The following is a 13,741-nucleotide window of genomic DNA, read 5'->3' as shown; positions in this document are numbered from 1 at the left end:
TGTGTGTGTTCACAATAATGAAGGGAGATGTCACTCAGTGCAACAGTGTGGATCTCTGATCTGTTTCTAAATGTTTATGGACAACAAAAGGAGCTCTATCAGGCTTTGATAAACACACACAGTCCTCAGTGTGTGTGTCAGTGAGATACGTTGTTGACAGTGAAGAAAAATATGGAGTCCTTACATCATGTCTCCTATAAATACCCCACCCTGCTGTGTCCATCCATCATCTGCAATACTAATCTATCCATTCATCCGTCATCCATCCGCCCTGCCTGATGGATCGACCAAGCCTGCATGGATTTATCACATGTCAAAATGCACGGGCCGATAAAATCTAGACGTTCATACCCTGAACGTGTCTGGAGAGCTGAGGTGGAACTTCTGCCTGATGTCCTCAGGGGCTCCGGCACACAGTCGGTAGAAGATGTGGTAGTTTCTCTCCTCGGGGCCTTGTCTGCAGATCCTCGACTTCTCCAGCAGGTAGTGAGACACGAAGCCACCCACAACGGCATTCTGACAACAAACATGGCAACCGAAACATTTTAATGTTCCCAACTCTACATTTACAGCATGTGTCAGTGCAAGTTCTCCTCATATTCTTTCACTTCTCTCATTATTAAAATAAACTTACACAGTGAGTTAGATGTAGATATCACTAAAATAGCAGGAATTATATAGGGAGTTATATCAGGTAATAAAGTAGGAAAGCACCATAAAACTATGTGTGCACAGGAAACATAGGAATGTAGTGATTTATTGAGTACATGCTGGTCTGCAGATACGGAGACAAAAGAGAAAAATGATAAAAGGAAGTGAGGCCTCATTACTGCTTGTTTTTTTGCTGTGTAAGCTTCTGTGATGATACAGGGAATATCGTGTTTATTCATGAGTCGCTATGAAGATAAACAGATTATGCTAAATAACTATAGCTATTAGGCATCATTTTTAATTCATAACTTCATTGTTTGGCGACCTCTGCAAGACTCATCCGCAAAGCAGTTTAAAGCTGATTTATTCTTATAAAGCGCAGTTTCGAGCACCTTCTCGTTGAAGTGGATTTCCACAAACTTTCCGAAGCGACTGCTGTTGTTGTTGCGGACAGTTTTCGCGTTTCCAAAAGCCTCCAGCAAGGGGTTCGCTGCAGGAGAAGAGAAGGAAAAGGTTGAGTCAAAAAACACAAAAGTCTTATTCACTAATGAGAACGGAGTGGTCTTACCTTCCACTATTCTCTCGTCGATGTCCTGGCCTGTTCCATAAGAGGTTGTCAGGTATCTGTAAGAACAGCAGTTACAGTTACAGAAGGAAATTGAGCAATTAATTACTCACTTTGGTCACGGTAGGTTTCCGTTTTATTGGGTGTTGGAAAACATGCTGGAACAAGTCTGATCTGCAGCAACTCCAGGTCACAACTTCCAGGACTTAAAGGGAAATGTGTTGGTGTCAGATATCCACTCAGGCCACCTTCAGAGGTTTGGTAGAATCAGGCCTCACAAGGGACCCACAGCACAATAAACAGGGGTGGTCGGAACGGTTTGCCTCATTAGTGTATAGTACATCTTATTAGCAGTGGCGAGGTCTGCCATTTTTACACACGGTTCAGGAAGAATAAAGTCAGGTTCAATCCCACAGCCCACAATTGACGAATTACAAACTGTTGCAGTCGATGAGACTGTTCCCATGAGATGCACATAACTCATCGTGTCAGAACGTCAAAATCTAGGATTCATCCTCTTTGGAAGTGATGTCAAATTTCAGCCGCCCTTGAGGGAAAAAGGTGGTGACAAGCCAATCAAAATCAGGAGGATGTGGCATGATATTAGCATCTCTGTGTTAAATCTGAATGCATAATATGGTGGACCAACAACTGGATCCTGTTCTGCACAATCTGAGATGGTAGGTGGCAGAGTGTAGCTAATAGTTGGTCATTGCTGGACATAGTGCTCGTAGCTGAACCTCCCATTTTAAAAGGAACATAATCAAAGTCTGGAAGGTGGAGCGGTGGTTAGCATTATTGCCTCACAGCAAGAAGGTTGCCAGTTCGCATCCCAGTGAGGACACCCGGGATTTTTCTACGTGGAGTTTGCATGTTCTCCCCGTGCAGCGTGGGTTCTCTCCGGGTTCTCCGGCTTCCTCCCACACAGTCCAAAAACATGTTGAGGTTAATTGGTGATTCTAAATTGTCCGTAGGTGTGAATGTGAGTGTGCTTGGTTGTCTGTCTCTAAGTGTAGCCCTGTGATAGACTGGTGACCTGTCCAGGGTGTCCCCTGCCTGGATGGATGGATGGATGGATGGAAAAAGTGGCCTCAACAGGCCTTATCAGGTGAACATGAATGTCCCTGAAGAAGCACAGTCATCCTCACCTGAGCACAAACTTGGTATTCTCGGTCTTCCCGGCTCCGGACTCCCCTGAGACGATGATGGACTGGCTCATCTTCAGGACCTTCATGTCCCTGTATGCCTTATCAGCTGGCAGAGCAACACAGACAGAAATAGCTGTTAGATCAGACTCTCCTCCGCTTCGAGGACACAAATATAACCCCAATAATCAAGCACATATTAAATCCCCAAACTCATTCATTTTTTCCTGCAATAACAAGGCAGTAGGTCAGTCTGAGCTCCTGCAATGTTCAGAGGACTGTTGGAAATCTGACCGCTGACTGCTGCCTGGTGGACGGACCGTAAACTGCAGCAGGGGATGCTTTCATTTTAACCCTAAGTAGGTATGCAACTGTAATGAAGAAAGAAACTGCAAAGAAGAGCAAATATCTCCCAACTGCAGCAAAAAAGGAAATTAAAGAAAGCTGCTTTGTCTTACTTCAGGATGATTATGATCAATAATAATTAACAGAATGTGTGAAATCAACTTTAGTTACTTTCAAATAAGTCTGATAACTGAGCACATTTGTTAGGGGGCAAGACAATTTAACTTTAATGAGGAAAAATAAGATTTAATTCTCTCAAAATAACATATTCAGACTTTAAAACGTGTTTGTTTTGCAGTATAAACCCCCTGTTTCCCTACATTCCTATCTGTACCTCCACCGTCTCTGTTAAAAAGGCATTAACGCCAAAAATCTAAGTGTTTCAAATAAAGCTTTTCTACTGAGAAGACATTAAAGACAAATAATTTAGTCTCCATTTCTGATGATACATTGCCTGTATGAAGCTAAACCAGATTACATTGTACTCCTTTAAAGTTTAGATATTAGATTAACTGTAATCTGATAGATTGTCTTTGCATGGAAGGAGCACATTTCACCAGTTAACAGAATATATTTCTGTTGTTTCTAACTGGGAAGTTTTCGCAGTGCGAGCCTTCTGCCATGAACTGACCCACGTGTGTTCTGTTGTGCAAAAAAAAAAAAACTTCTTCAAGAAACCACATTGCAATGGTAAAAATGTCCAGGTTAACCGTACACTTAGGGATTTTAAAGATTGGTGGGATGAGTTTAATAGAGACAACCAGTAAAATAATTAAAGACTGTTGAAGACTAATTTGCTTTTAAGAAATATCTTTATTTGTTGAAACCCCATGTAGGATGTTTGTGACGTGAAGGTATTAACTCTTGTCCAGTCTTTAAATCTAAAAACTGCTACCTCTAAGCAGGTTTTTGTATTCGCTTGTCAACTTGTCATTTTCTCTATAATTGTCCTGTCACTGGCTGCTTACTTTTATCCATTTCTGCTGTTAACTTACACGTCTAACTGCATACCTTATCCCACAGATAGAGTAAAGAAATAAAGATCCAAAGCTCCAGAATCAGTCAAATATGAGCAAAAAAAATCAAATAAAAACTTTCTTCTCAAAAAATAAAGATATCACTCTACAATATTAAAAAAAAAAGGATAATTTGTTCATTTTTCCAACAAGATGGGAACAATTTTAAATTTGCTGAGTCAGTGAGGACGTCTCCATCCATACCTTCTGCTTCTACTCATATTCTGGAAGCGAAAAAGAGTCAAACTAAAAAAAAAAAATCTGAACCTGAAGTGGTGGCTGATGACTAATAACAATGTATACTCTCAGGCGTCCACTCCTCTGTGACTCAGAGATCATATTATTTGCAGCAAACAGGGCAGAATCTGCAAAAGCAAGCTGAAAAAAAACCCACTAAAAAAGCAGTTTCCTGTACAAAACAAAGAACCCAGCATGTGTGTTGGCTCACCGATGGCGTAGACGTGCGGCGGCAGCGTGCCCAATGACCGGCCGCGATACTGCTTGATGGTCTCTGGCGAGTAAAGCTTTGGGATGTCATAGTATGGGTTGACGGCGATCAGGATGTTGGCTACAAACGTCTGGTAGAGGAGGAGGAGAAGAATAAGAGGAGGAAGAAAAGTCACAATTGCACCCACAGTTGTTCGCATTCACTCTTTTCCAGCAGGTGTTTTGTTGTTACCTTCTTTTCCCCTAAGCTGCCTCGAAGATTTCCCAAAGTGAAAACATGTCAAATTGTTTCTTTCAGTATTAATAAATAGTGAGAGGTCATTCCTCAAACCTTAGCCTCAGAGTTAGACAGTTCACAAACAGCTGAATGCCAACATAGAGGCTCAAAAACCTGCATTTCTGCATGAACAGCCAAATAAATGCAGCCATCTTTCATGCAAACTGGAGGACATTTCTCGCATCTGTTACCGAGCATTCAGGCAAAGCTCATGAATTCATAAAACACTGAAGCTGTTGTATAAACCGGTCTGACACAGTTTCCAGTTTAGTAGGTTAATAAATGAAAAGATGAATGCAGTTTAATACAACAGACCTGCGGTAAAGCAACCCCCTAATTAATTTTTGTTGCTTCTAGTGCTTTTGTCCAACAAAATTATATCAACAAAGCTTCACAGAATATTTAGAACCAGCTCTCTGCACAACACAGCACAGTTCTGCACCTTCACATACAGACACACACTTCTTAACGCTGACAAAACTAACTCCTGCGTGAGGAGATCAGAGCGCTGGATCAATAAGTATCTGATCTGAGGCTGAAGAAGCTGTAATTTAAAGCTATGAACCACCAGAGGAGCAGCAGTTGCAGTTCCCTCCTCGGCCACTAGGTGTCAGCGTGCACTGATCTGATTCCCGGCCGACATCAGCTGCAGCTCCTCAGGGCAGGATGAGGTTTATGAGTCCACAGAGCAGAGGTCACCTGAGCCCCGGCGTGTTCACATGTGTGTGTTCAGGTGTGTGCCTCTTGTCCTTGTGTCTTTGCAGGGACCCATTTGATTTGTATGCCTCGTCAGGCCCAGCCGGACTAACCTGCCCCGGGGCAAAACTGAGCCGCTGAGGCCCCGTTAACCCCTCAGCTGCTCTCCTCAGAACATCAGTGTCCCTATGACCAGTTAATGGAACAGGACATTAAGAACAGGTAATGAAGACATGGACCATGTCAGGTGATGCTGCGTTTCAGACAAAATTATATTCAGCCATTGAAATCCTTATTGAGGACGTTTTAAAGTGAAGACATGAGCTGGGGTGATTTACAAATCGCAGCAAAGTGAAGACAATTTATTAAAGCAACAACCTTTACGTAAAGTGAGGACAATTCAGTAAATTGAGGACATTTTTAAAGCATTTTGACATTTTTATTAAGTCGTAGCTCCTATTAACTAGGGACATTTTAGCAATTTAAGGACTTTTGTGCACCGAGGGAGAAAGTTAAGTCGAGTGGGAGCATTTTCATAATGTGAAAACATGTTTATAAGGTCGGACATTTTATAAAGTGAGGACATTTTGGAAATTGTGGATGTTTTAGTGATGAAATGACATTTTTACAAAGTGGGGACATCTTTTAACATTAGGAAACTTGTATAAAGTAAGGGCATTTGGAAAAACGGGGACATATTAATGGCACTTTAGCACATTAAGGACATCTTTATCATGCAGGGACAAGTCTATAGAGGGTCGACACTGTTAGAACATTTTAATAGGATACGGACAATTTATAAAGTGAGAGCAATCTGGAAAGTAAAGACATTTTAATTAAGTGGGGGGATCTCTGTAAAGTTTCTGGAAAGGAATTATTTTTAATTTTGATGAAATCCTCACAAGTACAGCTGTACAATTGTGAGTGCAGTGTATACAAAAAGTCAATTATGAGAAAACGTGTTGGTAAATCATGAGTGTGAGTGTAGATGTGAGGTTATTTGTCATGTGTTCCGCAAATCAAATTCACACATTTAATCAAGAAAGCTTAGAAAGATTATCGTTCCTCTTTACCTTTAAAACACTCTCTTTGCTTTCATAAACAAGCCCCCATAACAGGTCGTTACACTCGAGCATGAAGTCTTGGTGTAAAGTTGTGGTGAGTTTCCAGATAAAATGATTGTAAGCCAATGGAATGAACTATGGTATGTCTGAGCTCCACCCAAAGGTGCTGCTGGCAGGTTAAAACAAACAGAGGTGGCTTGTGTTGATACTGCAGTGGGTTAGATCAGCTGATAATGACATGTTACATCATCTTGTCGAGTTCTAATTATTTCTGTCGCACCACGCACAACTTGTTTGGTCGAGTTTTGTGCGACACCAAAGTTGTGAGGTTGGTTCGGCCAAAACTGTTGAGCTGCTGACATTCAGAGAGAGTCAGAAATCTCTGTTTGAGTCCAGGGATACAGATGAACTCTTGGAATTTACAGAACACTGCAGCGAGTATTTCTGTATCACCGTCTTTCAGGACTTCATAATCTTTCACATTTTTTTACTTGAATTTATGTATAATAGAAATACATCCATTAATTCAAAGACTAAAAGGGTCTGAAGATGCATCATTTAAACGTTCTGTGAAAAATCAGAGGTAATGAAAGCATGTAGGAATTAAATCTGATGTTTTGGCTTCTTTTAAAGCAGCTTCTCTCCAACATTACTACTTACATAAATTTTGTCTTTGCTGTATCTCACACGAACGTTGTTGAGCAGAGTGGCTTCATTCAAGTACATCAAAGAACCTGAGAGACGCAAACGGGACAAAACGTTACCGAAGGCAACACAAATGAAACGTAACTAAACATTTCAACACTCTTTACTCAAAAGATTTTAGCAGGAATTTGATTTAAAGCAAACAACAAACACAGAACTATAATATATTACAATAGAGTGTTAGTAAAAAGGAAGAAGCAGGATTCATAAGTCAGGTAGGTAGGGACTTACAGTTATCCTCCACATGTTTGTTGGGATCATCCTCTGCAGGGAACACTTGGTTGATGGGAGCCAGAAATGTCTGTGAGACAAAAGAAAAGTACAATGAGACAGGAAACTCAGGTAAAATCATTTAACTTCTGACTGACATTTTAGGATGAAATAAAACCTTGTGTTAACCGACAAGAAAATCTGAAAGGTAAAAATAAACTTTCACCAGTGATTTTGCAGGATGGTGTCAAAAAGTTTATCGTTTTTGTGTTCAAATAGTTTCATTTCCACTGTTTCCAAAGCAGCTCTCAGCTCAGATAAAACAGTGAGCACCAGCTGCTGCAGAGCCGATGAATTATTTGGAGGCAGGAGGTAACAGGATCAGAGTGACGGGAGGCTGGACGGGGACAGTGTGATGACTGAGACACTGAGACCGGTCGGCAGGTCCACGGCCGCCGCTCTGCATTATTTACCATCAGTCCTGACCTTCGATCACGTCCACGACAGACACAGGAGCAGTCAGAAGTCTGGAAGCGCCTACTGACACCAGGGGTTTTCATTCTGTTTACCATGTTTTTTGCTGCAGTTTTACATTTTAGATTGTACTGACTATTTCACTTTTGCACACTGATTTTCTCAACCAGGATTTTGCAGTAGCCATGTTGGTGAAGAGTCACCAGCGAACTCCCACCCACACAATCACACCTCCTCCTTCTCCTCTGCGTCGGCTGGAACCCAAAACCTGAACTGTGGCTCCAATTTGAGCTGCTGCTGTTGGTTTGCGAGGCTGCTAATGCTAATGAACTGGCAGCAGAGGAAAGTCTTGGTCTTCTTTTTCTGTTTCTCATGAGAGTTTCATCACAGTGACACTTTCTTGAAATGTTCTGGACTGACGGACCTCCATGTGTTAAAGGAATGATGGACTCTTGTTCCTCTTTTGTTAGATGAGCACTTCTCACCATAATATGGACGAATAGTTGAACTGACTCATTGCTGTGAACCACAACACGACTGATGGTCTCATTAAGAAGAGAGAAATTCAAACAGTTAACTTTTGACAAAACTTCCATAAAAATGGATATAAGTCGAATGTTTCATGTCAGCTGCTATTGGTCAAGTTTCATGATGTCCGGAAGCCAAAAAACAGGGAAACAGCTGATCAGTCATGAGTTAAATGTTCACCATGTCAGAATGCATCAGGAAAGGTGTTTCCATCTCTCATTATTAATGTTATTATCCAAATACTAACTCTTAATGTAAAAAAAAAAACGAAAGTGAGCGTAAAAACATTGAACTTTTTAAAAATTTTACTCCAAAATGCACAATACAATACGTTAAGGAATCTAAAATGTGTTTTGATTCATTTATACTTTTCTTTTCACCACATAATTCCAGATTTGTTAAAACAGTTTTGATCAGTTTTGTTCAACACTCTAGAAATTAGTAATAGTAAAGTAGCTGCCAAACTGCTGTTAAAAACATCAGTAAGAAGACATCTGACATCAGAAACCACAGCCTGCACCTGCACATAAAAGATGCTAATGCTAAAGCTAAAAAAATATGATCCCAAGTTCTTTCAACTTCCAGGAGAAATGACAAATATCTGATTGTTGTCAGGTTCTCAGATGTGAGCGTTGATGTTTTAAGTTAAAAAGCTGTGTGATGCTTTAACGATCAATAATCCAGTCAAACCGACCCTCAAAGGGACCAAAGTTGTCCTCTGCCTTATTGTTCCATATAAAGTTTACTTGTACTCTGAGTCTGCAGCTCGTATCCACACATCTCACATTCTTCCAGTTAAAACCGACCATGCTGAACTAATACAGCAGGCTTTATGAGGACACATGTGACCTCAGTGTTTTGGAGAGTGGGGCTGTGTGTTGTATTTCTGTGATCTTTAGACCAATGGCTGCCACCTCCTGTAGGCTCCAGCAGGCTCCCTCTGCAGGGCCCAGCCTTAATCTGCCCCTTTAAAGAGGCACTGCAGGCCTTCGGTACGCCAAGGCTGCAGGGCCAAGGTGACGTACAGTCGATTCATTCTTTCCAGCGGTGGCATGTTCCACATTCTCAGCCCAAACTGGACGGATTCCACAATACTGTACCGCGTGAGGAGAATGGAGGAGGTGGGGGGAGGTGACACAAGGCCAATAATCTGAGGAGAGAAAGCTGAACAACGTTCACCCTTTCATCACCACTGAGGTGGACTAACAGTGGCTGAGTGTGGAGATGGTCCTGAAACCAGAAGACTGACCTCCTCATATTAATTTCCCACCTTCTGGGTCATTTGTTCAGTATGCAGCTCTCCCCACATTTAAACCTGTACTGTATACTCATGCAGAGCTGAGTGTAGGACGGTAGCATCGGAAGTAAACCTGCCTCCCTGCCACAGCTTTCCACTCTTGCATTAGGAGGATTTCAGTCTGACCATTTCTGTGACTCTCCAAAACCACTGATCCAACAATTACACCTTTACCACAGTGACTGGCCAGCCAAGAGCTGAAACTGTACCTCTGTTCTGTTTACTGATTTAACATACAACTATATGTGGCACTGAGCTGTGGTTGGACATTACATCATAAACCAGTTCTGACTGACCATTACCTGACCTTTACTTCATACTCTGGACACAAGTGCAAGAGGTGGCTGTTCAGAAACTCTTACTATTCATTCATCTGACTCTTCAGTACATAACTCAGTAATTTGTAAATTTCTGTTTCTGTTAGGTAAATTCCCTTATTTGGGCTTTTTACATTTGAATATTTTCTTGTTTCTTTACTCCTCCATGAAAGTAAACTGAATACCTTCATTGAGTACAAAACAAGACATTTGTCATTTTGGGCTTTGGGAAACACTGATTCTTCACCATTTTCTAATATTTTGGAGACCAAACAACTCATCTATTAAGGCAAGGCGGTGAGCTTTCATTTTGGGATTGTTGTCTTCGGGTTCTGGACCCAGCACTGTGCTCCAGTGTATTATGGGTAATTACCATGTACAGACGACAGTAGACTCTGTAAGGAATGAAGTTACCAAGCAACTGTCAGCTGGTGTTGGCAAATGAATGCTGATCAAAACTCTGAAGTGGTATGTGTTTGAAACAAAGCAGTCATTTCCTATATAATGGCAGCTTATTTTTAAAAAATATATATAGCTATGATCCATTTCCATGTAAGGGCCACACACACCTGACATAAATAATAGAAACACAAGCCTGGTCTATTTTTACATTCGTAGTATGTGACTCCACTGTGCAACACTTATACGCCTGGTGTAGCCACGCTTACTGATCATAATGGAAACGTAGTGCTGCACCAGCCGCTCACCAAATGGTTTGAATGTGCTACATGTTCAGTGTAGACATGTGGTCAAGCAGTGCAAACATGTCACTGGACGAAGCCACCACACTGATTTTTTTTTAAATCACTCTTCAGGAAACCAGTAGGAGACGAGGTTTGTCTATCTTTACGTAAGTGTTTACTTCCTCATCACTGTAAAGCTCTGAGGAAGGATGTTGGTTGTCACAACTAGCTAAAAGCTGAACAAACATCAGCTCCTGCTTAAGGTTGTCGAGTCATAAAACGCCACCACAGCTCCTAATGGCTCCAAAAGAATATAAGTATCTGGAACTCCCAACTAGTCAGTCAGAACTGATGAAGTCTCTTGGATGAGAGGTGAAATGCCTTCAAGGAACTCAAGCAAGTCCAGTTGCTATGATTAATCTACAAGAATACCATGACCTAGATGACTGAGAATCTTCACAGACACAAAACACTCACTGGCTTCATCCATGTGGATCACCATGGCTACCACAACACAATAAATACATATTTGAGCAAACATCCTTTTCTCCCTTTCTTATACTCGCTGCAGTCTCAGTAAACTCCCAAAATAAGTAACTCTGAGACTCTATGGATCCCAGAATGTCACATTACTTTGTGTCTCTTTAAGTATCTTGTACATATGCAACTGATCGACAGCTTCTTTTTAAATGCCGTGTTCTCCATTATCAGCAGGATCAAACAGTGGACGCCCTCTTGGGATGCACAGACACCACAGGACAAAGCCTCTGTGACTGATAGTATGACAGAGGATCATGCTCTCCGTCTTTCTCCTGACGTCCCTCTCAGGAGGTCTGCCAGCAAGTGAGCACATCGTCACACACTGGCACAAACTGGCTGCAGTCGGACAGACTGAACATTGTTGTGTTTCAGGCTGTTACGGGCCTCCGCTGCAGCCCGGAAACTCGCTCTGACAGCAGATCTGAAGAGGACAAGTCGCTGTGTTTCTAAAGCAGCCGTTGTAGTGTAAAAAATAACATTTTTGCAAGCTGTGAGAACCAACAGAGGGCATTTTTACAGTGAACTCAGCCTCCCAGGAAACCGTTTCACACTCTTTGTACTGTCTCTACCTATAAAATGACTTGGGGTCATACACTGTTAAAGTCAGGGTCATGGCTGCTGAGGGTCTGTCAGCTCCTTGGAGACAAAACTCAGGGCAACAGAATCTCAGCATGTGATCAACAAAATGCTGTTTTCTACAATCTGATCCACGTGGATCTGAGGTGCAAAGATAAGATAATACAGCATGGAAACAGTTGAACAGGAATTTGAGCGTTACTATGACAAATCCACCTGAGAAAGCTGGCAGTGTTTTTGTGCCTGCAGCAACTTGGTGAACAACTGGAAACATCAATAGAGAGCACACCAAATAAACTGCCGTTTGACTCAAAGGCTAATGCAGCAGCAAAAATGTGATTTTAAAAAAAAGGCATAAAGTCAGCATATATTATCTGTTTAATGTCTTTTCAACAGATATTGCAGCAGGAATATTCAAAACATTCACTTCAGAAATGAGCACATTAAGTGAACACATCAGCTCAGATTGCCATTATTAAGATCAGGACTATGAAGTAAACCTATGATGTGACGAATGGACGGGCTTGAATTTGTGACGCCTCATATTAGGAATGTCATGACAACCGATACTTTGGTGCTAAAGCGATGCCAAAATTCTGAAAACGTGGCAGTACTTGTTTTTCTACGGCATTAGTACTGGAGATACCAGACAAAAACAACAACATGTGGAATGGAGGCGGCAGAGAGTTGTGTCCGGAGACAGGAGTCCAAATGCCAGAATACAAATGGTGTCACAAAGAAAATGAAAAATGAAAACTTATCAAAGCAGCTCAAAGACAGATATCTACATCTATATACAGAATTCCAGTTTTCGGTTGTCATTTTAGCAACATGTTATCTGCTTTTAACACTCACAAATCTTATCATGTTCAGGCCAACACAGTGATATAAAATGAGCTGAGTTTGTTCTGCTGTGACACAGTCTGACACACTGCAGTGAAGCTCATCTGTGAATGAACGCGAGGCCACATGTGAAGCGCTTTGGACAGAAATACTATAGAAACGTAGCCCAAGACTACATCTGTGCACACATTAGGTCGTAATTTATGTGCTCAACTTGTCTTCATTTCTGAGGCATCCTGAGCTCAGCTCAATCCACTGTAACTGTTCTTACTCAGAGCTGACCACATGTGCCGTTCATAAGGTTTTAAAGCCTGTAGATATATGAGACATACGTGGCGTGTTGCTTTAAACGCCAAGAGAACTTTATCTGCACCACATCGTTTGTCGTGCAAATGTGCAAAGATCAGAACCATAGTAACTAACAAAGCGGTGGCGTCAATATTCCTGGATGCAGGGAGCGATCATTGAGAGCCGAGGAGGGTAATAAAGTGCATAACCGACTGAATCGCTGCTGAATGACTGCTGTAAAACTGCTGCGCCTCAAACTGCACTCTGCTCCAGTCAGGGGTCATGTACCCAGGTAGGAGAAAGGCAGGCTTTCTGAAGGGTTTTCTACTGAAATAAGAAAAAGTAAAAACTAAGCAGCAGTTCATTAACTCATACCACAGGTAAAAACATGAAAGACAAGAGCAAACACACCTTTCCATTTCAAACATTACACACAACGCTGCACACAGCGCAAACACACCGTCGGCCCAGAGAGTCATGTTTCCATTAAACAGTGACAGTCGTGTGTTTTATAGGCCGACAGCAAACACAATTAGCGAGGAGGCTCTTTGAAAGGGAACGCTCAGTCACCGAGGCCTTCCCGGGGAAAGATTACCGAGATGGACGCGAAGCTTTGGCCGTTGCCGTGGCGACAGCCTCTCAGGGACATTAAAAGCGTTATGGCACATCGTCCCGCAGAAAAGTGAATTAGCAGCGAGCAGAGGTGGGAGGCAGATATCAAAGAAAGCCTGTTTGTCTTGCTGTGAAGAGCCACTTGACTTCAGATAGCGCTGATTAATTTTGCACTCAAGCACATTAGACCTGCAGGCTGCCGGGTCTGAAGGTGAACCATTCAGTGAACGATGCTTTATTGCTTCCAGAAACGTGGTCTCTTGTACAACAGATTAAGTGGCACATCAAATCATTAACACGCTGCAGGTAAAAGCATATCGGAGTAGGCTTGGCAGGAAGCCGGGAGAGATCCAGGAAGAGTGAATCATTCCAGTGTGGAATCTGGCCTCTCTTTAATGGGGCTTTTAATACCGGTCAATGCACTGTTCTCACTCAGACTCTTTTTTTTTTCCCATTCATTCC

The 13,741-nt window shown here is 41.9% G+C and overlaps 1 protein-coding gene across 1 annotated transcript in view; it reads right to left on the bottom strand.

The window, feature by feature from the left end:
* The window catches only part of LOC103369425 (unconventional myosin-VI-like), a gene marked incomplete at its 3' end in the record, with an annotated part of 141,202 nt that overhangs the window by 92,467 nt on the left and 34,994 nt on the right, over nt 1-13,741 (bottom strand). The window contains exons 3-9 of the mRNA XM_008298140.1: nt 7,143-7,212; nt 6,867-6,940; nt 4,171-4,300; nt 2,365-2,470; nt 1,220-1,275; nt 1,044-1,141; nt 352-516 (exon numbers count right to left, since the gene is read on the bottom strand). Of these exons, the coding sequence (XP_008296362.1) occupies nt 352-516; nt 1,044-1,141; nt 1,220-1,275; nt 2,365-2,470; nt 4,171-4,300; nt 6,867-6,940; nt 7,143-7,212 (699 nt within the window). The remainder of the gene's footprint in view (nt 1-351; nt 517-1,043; nt 1,142-1,219; nt 1,276-2,364; nt 2,471-4,170; nt 4,301-6,866; nt 6,941-7,142; nt 7,213-13,741) is intronic.

The sequence above is a fragment of the Stegastes partitus genome, unplaced genomic scaffold (genome assembly GCF_000690725.1).
Source record: "Stegastes partitus isolate 25-593 unplaced genomic scaffold, Stegastes_partitus-1.0.2 Scaffold1286, whole genome shotgun sequence".
Classification (NCBI taxonomy): Eukaryota; Metazoa; Chordata; class Actinopteri; family Pomacentridae; genus Stegastes; species Stegastes partitus.
Note: the sequence above shows the minus strand (reverse complement) of the source record. Positions and strands in the feature narration are given on the sequence as shown.